This window comes from Tamandua tetradactyla, chromosome 17, assembly GCF_023851605.1.
Source record: "Tamandua tetradactyla isolate mTamTet1 chromosome 17, mTamTet1.pri, whole genome shotgun sequence".
Lineage (NCBI taxonomy): Eukaryota > Metazoa > Chordata > Mammalia > Pilosa > Myrmecophagidae > Tamandua > Tamandua tetradactyla.
Genome location: NC_135343.1, coordinates 16,880,271 through 16,897,210, shown reverse-complemented (window position 1 = coordinate 16,897,210; position 16,940 = coordinate 16,880,271). Strand labels below are relative to the sequence as shown.

Below are 16,940 nucleotides of genomic sequence, written 5' to 3'. Positions count from 1 at the left end.
CCTTGCACGTAGACCTTGACTGTCTGGCGGAGGCCCAGTATTGAAAACTGCACACATATACATCACCCACAAAAACCGCACATGCTCCTTTTGCAGGGAATCTGCAAGGTCGGAAAATGCAGTACTGGTATTTGTGCAAAGCTGGATAGAAACACAGTGATGGGAGAGTGTAATAGATGATAGCTCTCAAGATAGACGGGACAACAGGCTGGTGAAACCCAACAGGGCCAAGCTCCCAAAGCTAAAGTCAGCCATGGAATCTAAGTTTGTTTTCTGCAAAAGAGGAATAGTGGGCACTGGATGCCCCCAGCTTTTTTTCTCAGCTAGGTATGAAGAGAGAGAGAAGCATTTTGATGCCATGGTTTTATCCCATATCCCCAGACAAAAAGGCACCTGTTTCCTGCTGTCACCAGCCTGGCCCTTCCAGGAGTCACTTTCCAATGGTCCTATCCCCTTTCCTTCCACCCACCAATTCAAGTTAGTTGGCTGGGTAGGGGTCCCAGTCCAGACCCTCCACACCCTCTGAGGCAGCCACTTCTTTGGGTTTCCAGAACCAAGCTGTGGGGCACATAGGTGACAAACCACTGAGCAAGGAGAGCAGGTGACAGAGCCCCTCATTCCAGACATGATCCTGTGCATCAGAACAGAGGCTTAAGCTAGGAAGGACCCAGGCAGCTCCTTCCCCAGATTCCTACCATCGGGGTCAGTCTTGCCTGAGATTGCCTGAGATCTGGCATCGTGAGCTTCATTTCCCCAGGCAGTAAACACACAAAGATTCTGACACCGCAGGCCTGGCCTCGGAAGCCGGCGATGTCTGCTGGATGCCCTGCTTCTAGCTCAGGGAGCACGTGGGAACCTTCCCCACCTCCAGGCCTGGCCACCTCTCTGCCCAGCTCAACCGGTGTAAACCCCACAGCGCTGCAGGGGATGGGGTCAAAAGGAAATCGGAAGTCAAAATTAGTTTGGAAACGGGTGCAAAATTCCAGGCACGTTTCTCCCTAATCCTCCTTGCTTTGGCAATTGGACTTTCAAGTGAAGGCAAGTTTTCTGCAATTACCTCTTTGGCTCCTCCCTGAGTGCGCAGGCTGCCCTGGCCCAGAGTGGCGGAGCCGCCGCCAACCACACCACCCCAGGAAACTGTGGGGGCCTGAGCCGGGCAGGGAGGCCTGGGGCCAGCAGGAACCTGATTAGCAAGAGGCAGTGAATTTTTGGTTTTCCTCTTAAAGTGTAAACTAACTCTGAACTCTCTTAGGGGCTGGAGAGTCTCTGATTCCAAAAGATGGGAAGGAATTTCAGGGACACAAATCGAAAGCCATACATACGGCAGGTCACACAGTCTCACGGACTCCCACCCAGGGGATGGGGAGGTTTAGGGCCTGATTCTAAGACCCTAAACCTCGCCTCCCCTCTCCCTTACCCTCCTCACCCGCTACAGGGGCTACATTTCACCCCAACTCCCACCCCCACCCCCTCAGAAGACGAAATCTGTCAGGCCTGCTGGGGATGAATGCTTAGGTTTGGCAACAATATGTGTTTCCCCCTTTTAAAAAACAAAGCAACAACAATGGAAGGATGCCAAACACACCCCAGGATCTACAGGCCAGGGGAGACTGGCGGGGATCCCCGCATGGCACCTTACCACGGGAGAAACTCACAAGCAGCTGTGGCCCCCTCTTCCCCGCTCCCTCTGGGAGGATTTTGGCCCAGGATTCAGCTTTTGGCTGTCTTCTGGAGGGCTCCCTCTCATCATCCCCAGCCCCCCCAAAAAGCTCAGGCCCATTGTATAACCCTGTCCCAGCTCGGGCAGCAGAGCGAAGGCCCGGCCACTCCATCCAGGAGCTGGCAGCAGAGGTGGACAAAAACACCAGTCTGTGGGAATGATAAGAAAATGGAGAATACTGTATTTGCTTTAGAAAGTTTTTACATATAGATAAACACGCAGTTAAGATAACAGTAAAAGCGCCCTACGGGGAGTGAGAGATACCTCCAAAGCAACTAAGAAATACTTGAAATAGTTTTTGCATAAGAATACTACAATCTCACTCTCCGCTTTCACTAGCGACTGGGGTCCCTTTTCCAAACCCAGCCCGCCATGCCAGGCAGTGATTGCCAAGTCAACGCCAGGAATACCGAGTGGGAGGGGAACCCCAAAAAGGAAAGAGAAAGGTGAGTGGGAAAGAGAGGGTGGGGAAGGAGAGGGAGAAGAGTGAGAAAGAAAGAGAAAGGAAGAGGAGAAAAAGCAATATCATACACAGGCAATTTCTACACATATATTACAAACTGGGAAAATGACCGATCATTAAGATATACATAATTCATATAAAATTTTGAAATAAAAATAAAAATCTGTTACAGTCATAACTATTCTTTTTCCACATTTATAACCAGTACCCACTCAGGCAGTGACAGAAGTGGAGAGAAAAAGGTGCTTACGAAGAAAATGATTGTCTGCTGAACAAAAAACAGAAGATTGCATCTTGTTTGACCAATACTTGGACTTAAAAACAGAGAGAAGAAAGAGAAAGAAAGAGAGCAAGAGAGGAAAAAAGAGAGAGAACAACAAAAGGCGAGGAACATTTGCTATTTCCCTCTCAAAGGAGTTCTCTTTTTTTGTACAAATTCGGAACGGAGATGGCGGTTTTATTTTTGTTCTCTTTTTGTCTGTTTTGCTTTTGTAGTCTCGTCGTCGTGGTGGTCGGTTTTTGTGTAGTCGACTCTTTTTAAATCGTTTTAACTAGAGAGAATATTTTCCCAGATACAAATAAATCGTCATGCAGGTGGGGTGCCGGGTCCGTGGGAACCGAAAGGAGAAGCCGTGCTTGTCCTAGAAAGTATACAATTGTCACCTCTTTTATGTTTTCTGCCCGCAACATCAGCGTTTGTGACTGTCTGTTGGCGTCGCGGTCCTTTGGGGTGGCCGTGGTGGTAGATGGTGGTTGGGGGGTTGTTGATGGTTTGCGGTTAGTTTGCTATTTTTTCTTGGTTTTTATATATTTGTGGCTGGGGTGGGAGTGTATGTGTGCGTGTGCATGGTTGTGTATCCTGATTTCGGTTTGTTCTGGGGGTGGAGGAGGAAGAGGAGGAAGAGGAGGAGGGCGAGGAGGAGGGGGGGGAGAGGGAGGAGGAGGAGGGTGGGAGGCCTTGGCTATCATACATCACATTCCGAGTCGCTGGAGGTTACCGAGAGGATGGAGGTGCCGGTGTCCGCGCGCTCCGTCAGGCTGGACACGCTGGTGGTCGGGCTGGCCGCCGTAGACGGCGACTCGGCCGAGCCGTGCGTGGGGCAGCCGGGCTCGGCCAGCGAGCGCATGCCGCTCGGCCCGATGGCCTGGTGCTGGAGCCTGCGGGAGACAGAGAGCGGCGCCCGCCCTGAAACAGCGGCCCGGCCACCCGGCTCCACCCAGCCGCGGATCCGCCGAACCGCCTCCCCGCACCCGCGCCGGCCGGTGGGAGCCGGGCCTGCAGCCTCGCGCGCTCCCCCGACCTCTCCCACCCTGCACCTTTCGCCGCCGCCCCAGACTCGGCTCTCTGCGCTCATCTCCACCTCCAGGCACCTGGCTGCTCTGTGAGCTCCGCAGAGCCGCCCCCAGCTCGCTTCTTGGCTCTTGGATCTCCTCCCCAGAGCTCTCCAGAGCTTCCCAAGGCTTCCCAGATGCGGGCCGGTCTCAGAGGAGAGGTAGAACCCGAGGCCGACCGCCCGGGGAGCCCAGAGCGCCTGCAGCAGAGAACGCTAAGCCCTGGAGGAGCAGAAGTAGCGGAGGGACCGGGTGCGTCCTCCCCCGCAGGCCCTGAGCCTCTTCAGACTGCGCCGGCTGCCTCAGGAGCGGTCGGGTTCCCGCAGTGCATCCTTCCCCGGCTCCCCCAAACACACACCCAGAGCTGCGGGTTGCCTACCAGCCTCCTCTCCCCGCAGGCTTTGCTCTCTGATTCCCTGCTCAGGGCACAGGCGCAGGGAGAAGAGGAAAACAGGGAAGCTGGGAGCAGAAAAGTAGGGAAAGAAGAGGAAGAGAGAAAGGAGGCAAAGCAGGCAATGAGAAGAGGAGAGAGCCTAGAACAGTCTCCAGCTGCTTCTTTCCCTCACCGGGTGGTAGCTGCCTGAACCAAGTGCCTTGGAGTTCTCCCAGCAAGGAGGCCTGTGCTGGCCTCTGGGCGCTCCCCCACCAGACGAAAAGTGGGTTCCACAGGCAGGGTGAGAGGGCCGTGGACTGAGGCCTGGGCCAACCTGGACCCAAGCACACACCCACTCCAGGAACTCAAACCCAGCCCCCAGCCACAGGCAACTGTCAGCAACTGGGGCCCAGCACCCTGGAGTCCACCAGGCCCACTGCCTTCCCAGATTGGTCAGAGACACAGGCTTTCCCCCAACATCCTTCTTTTCCCCTTCCCTACCACTCCTTTCTCCCTTCCCTCTTTACTGCTAGTTCTTTTTTTCTCTACCTCCTGCCCGCCCTCCAAGCTCTGCTGATGGTCAAACCTAGCACAACTTTATGACTTTATGGCCAACTTGTAGGCAGCAGGGCTGATCCTGCCAGCTTTCATTCTTAGCAGACCAAAGGACACTCCCTCGATTGGGGAGGAGGAGGGCAAGCACGTCCCTCCGACCCCTAATCCACCCAAGCTAGGCCTCTCCTCCACTCCCAGCCCGGCTCTCCTACTGGCAACCCGGCAATGCTCAATGCTACGGGAAGGACAGGCACTGCGCGGTGGCCGCCAGCCTTTTTTCTCTTTGTGGTAGGGACCCCAGTCCAGTTTTCCCTCCCTCGTGTTCGTGAATCCGACCCCCCTTGTTTTTGCAATGCATGAGTATAAAGAGTGGTCACCCAGAACCAGATAGCAAGGAGCGCTTTCCTTCCTTTCCAGACTGCGAAGGAGTGCCGAGCTGGGTCCGGGGCTGAAGAGGCCGGCGCCGGTACCGCGCAGGGCTGGAGGCTCCTATATGCTAGGGCCAGGGACAGTGGGCCCTCGGTGCCGCACACACAACCTTCTCCCTGAGGAAAGCCCCTCTCCGGCAAAGCTATCAATAACCCACAGACCGCCCACCTTACTCGCGCGGGACAAGTGGGAACTTTCTGCGGCTGGCCAGGGGGTCGCGGCTTCTCCTCGGGAGCTCGGCGGCCGTCTCCACTCTCCCCCGCCCGCCGCATTTCAACCTTCTCCCCCCGCCCCGGCCGGGGAAGCGGTAGCCCGGCCGCGGGGCCCCGCCACTGACCTGTTCTTGGCCGCCGCGGCGCGGTCGCGCTGCCGCCGGTTCTTAAACCAGTTGCCTACTTGTGTGGGAGTGAGGCCGGTGGCCTGCGCCAGTTCGCGTTTCTTGCTGGGGTTGGGGTAGGGGTCCTGCAGGTACCACTCCCGCAGCAGGCTCCGAGTCCGCTCCTTGAAGCAATGCGTCTTCTGCTCGCCGTCCCAGATGGTGCGCGGCAGCGGGAACTTCTTGCGCACGCGGTACTTGTCCACGGGGCCGAGCGGGCGGCCGCGCAGCTTCTCCGCCTCCTGGTAGTGCGCCTCGAGCCACATGGCCTGCAGCTTGCCGTGAGACTCCTTGGTGAACTTGTGGTTCTCCAGGATGTGGTAGAGGTCGCGGAAGTTGCCCGTGTGGAAGGCGACCACGGCGCGCGCGCGCAGGATCGACTCGTGCTTGTTGATGGCCTCGCACGCCCCGGGGGCCACGGGCAGCGACCAGAGGAAGCGGCCCAGCCGCTCGATGTCGCCCGTCTCCTCCAGCGTCTCGCAGACGCTGGCCACCTGCTCCGGCGAGAAGTTGAGGGTGGGCAGCTGGAACATGGACAACTCTTCCGGGGGGGCCCTGGAGCCGCCGCCGCCGCCGCCGCCGCCTGCTCCGCCAGCACCGCCGCCTCCCGCACCGTTCCCGCCGCCGCCGCCGCCTCCCTCGCCGCCGCCTCCCGCGCCGTTCCCGCCGCCGCTACTCGCCAGAAGTAGGGAGCGGTGGTGCGACTCGGCGAAGTTTGGCAACAAGAAGTGGGAGGAATAGAGGTCTAGGGGGGAGCGGAATACCATGGACTGACCTGAGAGGAGAGGAGAAAATTCAGGGCGAGGAAGAGAGAGGGGAGGAAGAGGAGGAGAGGGAGGATGAGGACCAGGAGGAGGGAGAGGAGAGGGGGGAGGAGGTGAGGGAAAGGAGGGGGGAGCAGGAGGAGGAGGAGGGGGAGGAGGAAGGGCGTAAGGGACACCCACACCCTACACACATCCACACACACACACACCCGCGCAGCCACATAGAGAGGGAGGAAGGAGAGCGGCCCGGTGCGCGCGCGCAGAGAGAGCCCGAGACAGAGACAGGGAGAGGGAGAGAGAGAGGAGAGCGAGAGCCAACCACCGCCGAGTCAAGATTCAGCGATTCCACAGCAATCGCCCTAATGACAACAGCCTCATAATATCTCCCCTAAATCCACAGTGAGTGCTGCATTGAAACATTTTGTTTCGCTTTTCTATTGGTCTGCGGAGTGTCGTTGTGGCGTTGCCACGGCAACCGCTGCCAATCACTGTCAGCCCTGCCAATCAATACCGAGAACGTAAGGACGGTTTTACCACTTAGCCAGAGTGCGGGGGGGGGGGGGGGGGGGGGGGGAGGAGGGAGAAGGGGGGGAGAAGTGAATTTTTTTTTAATCTTTGCAACTCTTAATCTCGCCACTTCCCTCTCCTCTTTCTCTCTCCCCCACCTCTGCTTTTCTTGCTGTCTCCGAGTCCCCCTTCTGCTCTTCTCCCAAAGAAGTTGATCCAGAAATTCGAAAAGCCGTGGGCACAGAGTTGTTGAATGGGATGATCAATTAGAGGGGGGAATTTTGTTGGGAGGCGAGAGGCTCCTCACGCCGCGCTAAGACCGGAGGGCAGGCCGGCAAGGAAAGGCCGCGCGCCAGCCAAGCGGACACGGTTTGCACATGGTGTGCACGTCGGGCCGCCTCTTTCTGCCTATGTGAGCACTAATAGCGGCGCGGAAGAAAGGAGAGATGAGATCATGGGGCCCAGCGCGAGTAGACCCTGGCCGGCCCGGCCGTGGCGCCCAGGAGCCGGGACCCCGCGGGACGCCTGGCTCCCTCCGCGCGCTCTGAGATCTCGGGAGCGTGAGCCCAGGACGCAGGGTGCTGGAGGCCGCTCTGCCGCCTTGGTCGGAGCTCGCCGGCCACACACCCCCCAGCTCCCTCCGAATCCGTTCCGGCTTCTCTTTGACCCACCCCAGGAGCCTCAATTTCCCCGGTTACCCTCTATTTTAATAACAACAGTCGAAATAACAGCATACTTTTCTTCATCTTAAAAAGCAACCAGCCTCTTTGTTTCACCCCCAGACTTCAGCCGCCTCCCAGGGGAGGTGAGGAAGCCGAGAAACAGGCGGCGGGAACCCTCTAGTCCCTGGGGAGCCTGGAGATGCCCGCTGTCCCCCCTACCAATCAGAAGGAATTTCGGGCTTGCCCGCTGGCCCCAAAGGATCACTCAAACTTTGGAGGCCTGTCCTGTGGAAGCAGGCCTGGAAATTGCTTGCTTGCTCATACCGTAAAGAAGAGAAAAGAAAAGAACTAGCTAATTTCTCTAGGGAAGGTACGATGGCAAGCCCAAAACAGATCTCAAAAGGCTCATAGAATGTTAGAGGGCCCTCCCTCTGACCCAGCCACCACCCCCAAGCCGGGCATAAGTATTTATTCTTAGGTATGTTGCTTTTAAGAAGATGTAATCGGCATCTTGAGCCGGGCTTCCCTTTGTGAGGCTTCTGTAGCTATGGAAGTGTGATTTACGCTGATTTGTCCGGGTCAGAGACGTCTTTCCCTCGCGCACTGTGTATATTTAGACAGGCCTCGGTTTGGTGTTAAAAAGTGTATATTTTGAATGGATTCACACACAGCAGCCAACAATGCCCGCATTGTCGGCCCGTGTACAACGCGTATTGAAACGCAGGGTCCAGACTTCAACTAATCTGCCCTCAATAAAGCTGAAATAATTATCCTAAGCTGCCTTTCCAGAAGAAAAATCATTGAGGAATTCAAAACTTTCCTTTTTTTTTTTTTTAAAGATCTTTTCTGCATTCCGATGCAGATCTGGGGGCGAGGCGCCGGTCCGCACCACTTTGGAGATCTCAATGAGTGAGGAGAGAGAGGGGAGAGATCGAGAGAGAATTTAAATGTGAAACCTGACGTGACTGGGGCTGTGAGTGTCCCAGCCCCCTAAACCGCGCGCTCAGGCCCAGCTTCGGCCGCGACTCCCTCCGCGCCAGGCGTCCTGGGCCCCGGAGGGACAGCCGCAGGGAGGCTCCGAGGCAGACCCTAAGCCCCCAGACCGGGCAGGGAAATAGTCACAAGGGGAAGACCGACCGAGCCCCACTGCGGGTGTCTCTGCCCTCCATATTTCTTCCTCCTCACCCTGAGTCCTTTTCCGCTCAGCTGCGAGGCCCTGGAAAGCCGTTCATACCGGCCCAGAAAAAGCCCAAACGTGGGGACACAAAACCAGACACTTCGTCTTTTCTTCCCGATCCCTTTCTCTCATAGGGGAAGGATTATAGGCTGAGGGGTGGGAGGGGTACAGGGCAGGAGGAGGAAGCGGGGGAGGAAGGAATGAAAAAGGGGAGGGGAGTGGGTATTGTATCGCGTGTGGGGGGAGAATTCCTACGGGTGGGTTTCCGAATATTGTGTTCAACTTTTTGAAAGCAGCTCGTGACCCCGAAACTGCATCCCCCCTGAGCCGGGGACCGAGGCGCCGAGCGGGCGGGTGAACCCAGCAAGTCCCCTCCCCGTCCCCGCACACACTCACAGAACCCACCCCCACCCCCGCGCCCCACGGCCTCCGGGAGGGGGCAGCCAGGCCTCTCCTCTCTGCTGCCGGGTCAGCCCCGGAGGGAGCCTGGGCAGGTGCCGCGGGCTCTGCCGAAAGCGCTGGAACTGAAAACCGGCCATTCGGGAAGAAATTGAGGGAAGTGGGTCTGAGACTCCGCTCGGCGGCACCCCTGCTCCCCAGCTTCGGCCCGCGAGGCCGCGGACCCCGGCACCCCGCCTGCTCCGGTGGCGGCCGCGGCTCAGGAGCGCAGAGCCGGGTGCAAGGAGGCGACAAGGCGCACAGCTTTGTGCGCGGGGACCGGCCCGGCGCGGAGGGGCGGCAGCAGCCCCGAGCTGTCAGCGCCTCCCGGCAGAGCCGAGCTTCACGACGCCCACCCAGCCCACCTCGCCGCGCGGTCGCCGCCCGCACCTCTCCGCTCTTCCCCCGAAGCACCACGCCCGCCGTTCAGAGCTCGTAAGTTGAGAGTCCCGAGAACTGGGGAAGGAGGTGGGACGGCTGGTCCTCGCGGCGGGTAGTGGGACCCGCTCCGGGCGGGGCTGAGATCGAGCTCAGCAGGGGCTCGGACTAGGGGTGCTGAACGTGTGGGTGTGAGAGAGGAGTAGGAACCCAGAGCTTCCCTTCCCGAACTCCCAGGCGCTAGGCATTGGGGAGTAAGGGAATAGGAGCAGAGGGGCCTCGGGTTCCCTGGCCCAGGCCGCCTTCTCCTCTGTCTTGGGAGCGAGGCGTTGGGTAGCAGCGTCCAGGAGGCGATCCTAGGAGACTCCCCGAAGGGGGTGGCGTGCATCGGGCACCTGCACCCGCAGTATCTCAGAGTAGGGAGACCGGGGAGGGCAGTTAGTCCGTGGGGCATCTGGGCCTCCTCTGTCCGCCGGCCGCCCAGACTCCGAGATCTAGGCTTGGGGCGGGTACAGACGGAAGTCACCTGCGCGGAGCAAAATTGTCGCCACCGTCCCCGCTTCAATCCCGGCCCGGGCGATCTAAAGGACAGCGTTCAGGTGGTGCAGGGAGAAAAGAGGGCGTTTAGGCTGTAGTGTCCTCCCCAGACCTGACAATTAGGATCTCCTGGGCATTTATTTACATCCTTCAGTCCTCACCCCCGGCACTGGAAAAGTCTCAGCTCGACTAGGAAAGGGGCCCGAGAGACCCCCACTTTCTTGCTGTTCCGGGTCACAAGGAAAGCCAAGGGGTCTGCAGGCCTGCAGGAGAGGGAGACCGGGAGGACCCGGCAGCTGCACGCGCTCTGCCTTGCCGGCCCGGGAAAGCTTTGCCCTGGGGGGCAACGCCTCTTCCGGCCCCCAGGATATCGGGGGGTGGGAGCTGGCCGGGTGGCCTGGGGTCTGGGCCTCCCCGCAAGTAGCAAACTGAGGCGATTGGCGCCAGCGACCGGGGAGGGCGCAGGAGAGTGCAGCTCGCAGGCGGGGAGGCCGCGAAGCCCTTCAAGGACCCTGATTATTTCCTTTGAATGAAAAACAACAACAACAACAACAACTGCTCCTTCCCCGCGCCCCCGCTCCCTGCCTTAGCTTCGGGACCAGCGCTTCGAGCAATTGTCACCGGGACAGTAAATACAGCTCAGTTGCCTCAACTTTCACCGCGCATAAAAGTTCCCGGCGTGCGGGGAAATTTGAATATTTGATCAGCCTCTTTGAGTGACCCTCATTAGCCCGGCGCCCTGCTAAGGCCCCGGCATTGCAAGAAAGCTGCTGGGCCCGGCATTTGTACGCCTTGTTAGCGCCACTTAATGAAGCCGCCCCGACGGCTGAAAGGAGGCCTCCCCGGCTGACAGCGCGCACCTCTAGGCACCCCCGCTCCGCCTAATGAGTCCCGCCGCCCGCTGAAGGCCCCTCCGCCCCCCACATTCTCAAACAAGAGAATTTTTGGCTCTGCCTTGGACCACAGCACCTCCCGCTGCTAGGTCCAGGAGGGTGGGCACAAAAGCGACCTAAGCCGGCTGTGGAGACCCAAACCCAAGAGAGAGGGGCAGGGAGACTTGGGCGTGTGAGCCAAATGTATTGGGGGTGGAGTGCAGCTTTTGAAACCTCCAAGCAGATCAGGGGGTGCATAACCTCTATAAAGAGTTTCAATTTGAAATCAGTCTCCCCAGTTCCTTATCATCAAGGGGACTGTACTGGAGTGACCGAGGGTGGGTGCCCAGGGGGAGGTCAGCTTTCCATCTTCCTCTTCATTTTGCACAGTTGCCAAGTTCCTCTGGTCTCCATGGCCCAGGAGGAGCCTTAGTGTGGATCCTTTCCTGACAGCCCGAAGGGGCTGCATTTGGGGACCGATGGATGGGCTCAACTCCCCAAACTATCATTGCCTCCACCATCCACAGAACCCAAGTGCCGTCAAATATTATGACAGTTGGCAACAGGGAAGGCAGTGTATCCAAGCCTCAGCCCCCCACCTCCCGCCCCCAACTCAACCAGCCTCTCTCTAGCTCTGCCCAGTCTCTGGAAGTCAGAAGAAAGCACATAAGCAGGTTCACCCTGTGCAGGGGCTGGTGGCTGCTACGGTGAGATTGGTCTTGGGCGAGAGGAAGAGAGATCTGGAAGGAAAGACAGGAACGGGCAAAGCTTCCATCTACCTGTCCTTTTTGTGATGGGGCAAGTGGCACAGTTGGCCAGCAAATATAAGGAGCCATATTGGTAATTGTGCTACGGCTCTCAGAAAGAGTAGACTTCTTTCCCTTTCTGCACTCTCCCTCACACACACACACACACACACACACACACACACACACACACACACACACAACTGCCCTTTTCCCTGGACAAGACATAGTTCAAAGACCTGTCTCATTCCCTCCTTGCCCACTCAGTGCTTGGGCCCTTAAGGGTTATCTTATAAGGCCTTTTGAATTCTGAATTCCGGACTCCCCCCCCCATGCCTACCCCCCACTCCCCCCACACACACACATGTCCACAATCCTCAGACACATGCAAGTCTGTCCAGGTTGTTAAAACCCAGGACCTCATTCCAGGACAGCCCACTTTTGCCAAGGAGTGGCACCTGGCCACCAGCCCTCAAACTCAGCAAACAGGCCAGGTAGACCCTGTGGATAGCTGAGTCTCCTAAAGCCATCTAATGGCTCATTCCCTTTCTCCACTGCAGCTCCACTGGCATGCCCCACCCCTTCTCCACCCCACTACCCCTTAAATCCATCCCAAACTGACAATCTTTGGGGGTCATCCAGATGCTGGGCAAAGGGGGTGCCCAGGACTTGGCCCTCCCAAAGGGCTAAGGTAGGGAGCTGAGCTAAGGATCGGTGCTTTTGAAGAGAATAGGAGCCTGAGGAGGAGGCCAGAACTCAGTCCTGGGGCCCTGGGGCCCTCAGGCCAGGCCCACCAACAGCTCAGGGGAGGAGTTGAGGGAAGGGGGCTGGGAGTCCGCGGGCATCAGTAGGGGCAATGGGGCCTCGGGCATCAGCATGGGGGGGGGGGTTGATCCGGAGGAGAGGGGCGAAGAGGCGGGGGTCCGGGAGAGCGCAGGGCAGCAGCGTGGCGAGGGGGGGAGGGGGTGTGCGGCTCTTTAAGAGTCACAGGGCTGGTAGGAGAGGCGCGCGGCCCGGTGCTGGTGGCTCACTGACCCCGAAGGGGATTTAGCGGGAAGAGAGCGGTCGGGCTCCGGGGGCTTTGTCCCTGGGTGCCCGGAGAGGCCAGAGGCACAAGAATAAGGAGCGGCCGCAGCACGAAAGGCCGCGCGAAGGCGGCGGTACCGCTGCTCTTGACTTCTGAGCAGAGCTTAGAAAGCCTGCCCCAGCCTTAGCGGAGCTGCAGGTGCTGGGCCCTGAGTGCGGGCTGGGAGGTCCAGGCCTCGGGACCCGAGAGGGGCAGGGGTGGCGGGTGATCCCGCAAAGTCACTGTGGGCTCTACAGTTGTCCGGCTCTAGCGCAGACCTGCGAGCCTGACCTGCTGCGTCCAGCATGGCCAGCGAGAACATTTTCTTTTTCCAACTTCGAGTTTTGGTTTTGTGTGTCCACCTCGCGCAGCTCCGGAGCCGGACGACTCCCAGTGGATTCTCAACAGGTGCCAGGGTAAGTCGGTTTAAAGAAATTCTGCCTGTCTCTTCAGTCCCTCCCGGAACCCCTTCCTTTCCCCCCCTCCTTCTTTCCCCCCTAGCACCCAGGCGTTGGCAGGAGGAGGGGGGTTCGGACCTGGTGCCCTTTCCCTGGGGATCTTTGGGCTCTTGGTTCCAGCCGAGGACGGCTGGCGGGCGTTCCCCGTGAAGCTCCACCCTGTGCCCCCGGGCCCCGTCACCTTGGTCTGGGCCCTAGTACCCCAAAGTCGCGGGGAGAAGTGAGAAGGAAAGCGTGGTTACGCCTTCCAAGCGAAGCCGACGGAAAGGGGGGTCGGGGGCGGGACTCCGTGGCCCGGCGGCCATTGTGTGAGGGTTTGCGGTAGAAACCCAACTACTCGCCCCCCCCCCCTTTTTTTTTTTAAATGAGAGCCGGGATCGGCCCAGAGGAGCCGGCGCCAGTCGTACAATAGCCGGCAGGAGAGAGTCTCGGCGGTCGGGGAGGGGGAAGGGGAGGTGGAGGTGGAGGGGGCGAGAGGAGAGGGTAAGGGAAAGGGAGAAGAACGGCAAAGGCAAGAAACCCAGGGTGTCCGAAAAGTCGGAAAATGTCCCCAGAGCGCGCGGGAAAGACACAGAGACGCGCGCGCTCGCAGGCGTACACTCTCGCGCGCTCTCTCCCTCTTTCGCAGACACACTTACACGCGCACTCACACCCATCCTACACAGGTGGTCTACGAAACGCGGTCTCACAGCCCGGGGCCAGAGCGGCCCTTGGGGGTGCGGGGTGAGGGTCCCCGGCGCCCATGCCCAGCGCCAAGCGGAGCCCCCCTCCCGTCCTCGGCTTCCAAGAGCCTTCCTTGCCCGCCGCCCGCCCGCGCCGGGTGAATGACTCGGGGATCCAGGAGGGCTCCCGGGGCTGGGGCGCAGGGAGGATCTTACCTGCGGAAAGGTAAGGGAAGCCGGGCGCAGGGAGCAGAGGCGGATAAATATTCATTAGGAAGTGTAAGTGCCTCCTTTTAAACCTCGCGGCGCGCTCTCTCGCTCCTATCTCTCTTTCCCTCCCTCCCTCTGTCCTCTTGTGAAGCTCTCTCCCCCTCTCGCTGTCTTCCCCCCACCCTTTCCTGCGAAATGCCGGGTGGATCCCCTTCTAGCTAACCTGTTGGGAAGCCTGAGCCGCAGGCAGCGCCTCCACAGCTGTTTGCCTTCGCTCTTGGGGCGCGCATTCCCCCATTCTCCTACCCTCCCTCCTCTCGCCCAGCCCCTCACCCCCTCCTAAATTACTACATCATTAGCTTTATTTTCGGAGGGGGGGCAGGGCAATGGCGCACCTCCTCATAGCAGGGCTAAAAGCCGGCGCTCTCCGAGGCAGCCCCAACTCCATCCCCAGCGCACTCTCACCCATCCGGTCTTGTTTCTTATTCTCTCTTTCCATTTCCAGCTACATCTTCTACCAACCCAATTGTCTTGCCATGCCCCCTTCCCGCCCCCCCCCACCCCCACGGCCAATCCAGATCCCAGGCTGGATAGGCAATGGGACGCCAGGTTGGTAGGTCCAAGGGGCCAAGATTGGAGCTGCACCCAGCTCTGTGGCAGCTCTCTGGATCCCTCTTCCCTACCTAGGTTTTTCTGCTTAACCCTGGGTAGGCGACTCCAGGAGCTTGGGCCTTCGGATCAGAACACCCGGGCGCACACCAAAGGCCCAGCCAGCCAGGCTTCAGAGCCCAGGGGCCTTGGCCGTGTGGCAGGGCCCCGCAGGCTACATGGGGGAGGGGGAAGAGGTAGCCTCACTTTGTGCGAAAGAGCAGGAGAGACAGACCACCCGACGACTGACAACTCGCTCTTCAGGAACGAACAGACTGACCTGAAGTTAGCTGCAAGTCCACATCTTTCTCTCTCACACCCACAAGAAAAAACACCTATATGATCCAAGGAACGCACAAGTCCCCACATAATCCCTCGGGGCAGCGCTTGCAGCCGCAGGCGAACACGTGCGCATCCCCCCCACACACACACACTCCCCGCACTCCCGAGGCCCCACGGACCTCGGAGTCGGGAAGGTTCGTGGGCACTGAAGGCGACTCCCGGCGGAGGGATACACAGCAAGAGAGCACCGAGACAGTCTCGGCCACCCTTCTTGGTCTTCTTCCTCCCGGTTCCAAGCTCCTGGCCGCTCCAGGGTCCCTGAAGGATGGAGCGGCCCCGGGGTACGGGTGCGGGGGTCGGAACGCGCTCTCCAGCAGCTGGCTGAGCGCGGTGCCTCGGAGGGGGGCAGGAGGAGGGGCCGAGGGGCGGGCCCAGGCCAGTTCCCAGTTACAAATAGGGCTGCTCCCGGGAGGCCAAGGAGAGTTTTTGCCCCCAAATGCGCAGCTCTCTCTTCCTGAAGTCCTTAACTTCCACTGTGGGTGTCCTGCAGGCTCCCTAGAGCCCTGGGTGCACTCTGCCGCGGGGTGGCCTGGTTGGGGGGTGCGGCCGCGAACAGGAGGCAACCTCACGCCCCCGGCGCCCTGCGTCCCCCTGCCCCCCACATTCCGCCAGGCCTGGCCACAGTCCACCAGGAGAGGTCCCAGACAACGGTCCGACCTTTCCCAAAGGGGAGACAGAGGGTCGTCGGAGGGTCTCCCTGCCTTCTGCTGGGGGATTAAGAAGTTGGGCCAATGAAGGTGTAAGAGAGGCCTAGAGAGCCCTGGGACCGGGAAACCTTATCAACTCCGTACCCCACCCAAAGCCCGGTTTGCACTTGCACACCTTCTCCTCCAACGAAGACTCAGACAGTTGCCCACGTCTGAGCTCGAGCTCAAGCTCAAGCCAAGCTACCTGAATGTGCAGTCGAAGGTACACGCGATTATACCCGAATGCACACAGAGGAATAAGGAACGCTATCGCGTGTCCTCACAGAATATGGGGAACAAAGAAGTGCCCACTCGCAGAATTTTTCGCGTGCACACCGCATACCCAGTTATCCAGATGCAGACAAAAGCCGCAATGTCCCCGCCACAGGGGCCGAAGTACAGGAAGCTACACGCGGGGAGCGTGGGTCCAATCAGGCTGCCTGCAAGTCGCAAGGCCAAGGGCTTTGCGCTAGATGGAACCTGGCTCCAGAGGGGAAAACTGTGTGGAATCGACCTGGTGAAAGGTTTGGGGTCAAGTGCTGGCGACTAGAAAGAACACCTCATCCTCCCCAAAGCCAATCCTTTCTTCGTCCTCTCAGCCCGGCTGGGGATACCTGAGCGAGAGCAAGTCCAGGAAAGTTTCATTTTGACCCGGATTGTGTGTTTATTATTGGTCTAGGAGGTTGAGTCGTGAAGGAGAATTGGGCGGAGAGTGTAGACGCGACCTCCGCCCACCCCCGGGAGATTCCTAATTCCTGATGAAACGGAGGGCTCTCAGTTAGCTCTTTTCACTACTCTCATCGGAAATTCAGTCTTTGAAAACAGCCGGCAGCACAGCTCCGCACTTTCCCACAATCCACATCTATTCCAATCCCCTGCATTTCAAGTAAATCAGCAAAAGAAGCTCCAAAGCAAACTGAAATATTTGGTTTACCAAACTAATTTTCTTTGTTAGATATTTGGACGTTCTTGTTCCCTGCTCCCCAGGGCAGAGCTCGCAGTTCGGGCCCAACTGGGAGCCGCGATGGGAGGGTAGGGATGTGGAGATGGGGAGGGATAGGGGGTCCGGGGGTGTTGCCTAGAAGGGTTTCCAGTGGCCCCGCGGACAAGGCCTGAGTGGGGGCGCACGGCTTGTTTCCAGAGCCGGCTCCATTCGCCTGCCCCATCCCAGCGTGCGTTCCCGGGACAGAGGCCACCACGGGGTTTCGTACAGAAGAAGCAGGTTTGCTGGGAGCAATGTGCCCTCCTTTCCACTTCACCCCTCCCTCCCCAACTTTCTCTTTTTAGACACCTCTTCTGAGCCTCCCTCTCATTTGAAAGTAGAGGGCAAGACCGGGAAAGATTCGTTTAGACAAAAAAATGAAAGGGTCTTTCTGGGGCAGCAAGTCGCATGACCACCCTCCAAGGGGCAAATGAGGGGATGCCTGGTGGAAGAAATGAACCACCCGGAAACCGTGGCCAGAGGACACGTCTCAGCACATGTAGTTGCCCTAGAAAGGGACGAGGAGTGGGTAGGAAAGAATTTTTCCCTTTTAGGAC

The 16,940-nt window shown here is 58.8% G+C and overlaps 1 protein-coding gene across 1 annotated transcript; it reads right to left on the bottom strand.

The window, feature by feature from the left end:
- Nucleotides 1-3,148: 3,148 nt before the first annotated feature.
- SIX3 (SIX homeobox 3) lies at nucleotides 3,149-6,015 on the bottom strand. Its single transcript, XM_077135086.1, has 2 exons — nucleotides 5,210-6,015; nucleotides 3,149-3,341 (listed from the first exon to the last, which is right to left on the bottom strand). The coding sequence occupies exons 1-2, from the start codon at nucleotides 6,013-6,015 to the stop codon at nucleotides 3,149-3,151; spliced, it is 999 nt and encodes a 332-aa protein (XP_076991201.1).
- Nucleotides 6,016-16,940: the final 10,925 nt, after the last annotated feature.

Bases quoted from the DNA above. Each gene is read 5' to 3' on its own strand.
- SIX3 (XM_077135086.1), bottom strand. From the start codon at position 6,015: ATGGTATTCCGCTCCCCCCTAGACCTCTATTCCTCCCACTTCTTGTTG. The intron at 3,342-5,209 runs GTCAGTGGCGGG...TGTCTCCCGCAG, and splicing joins GCCGCGGCGGCCAAGAACAG to GCTCCAGCACCAGGCCATCG.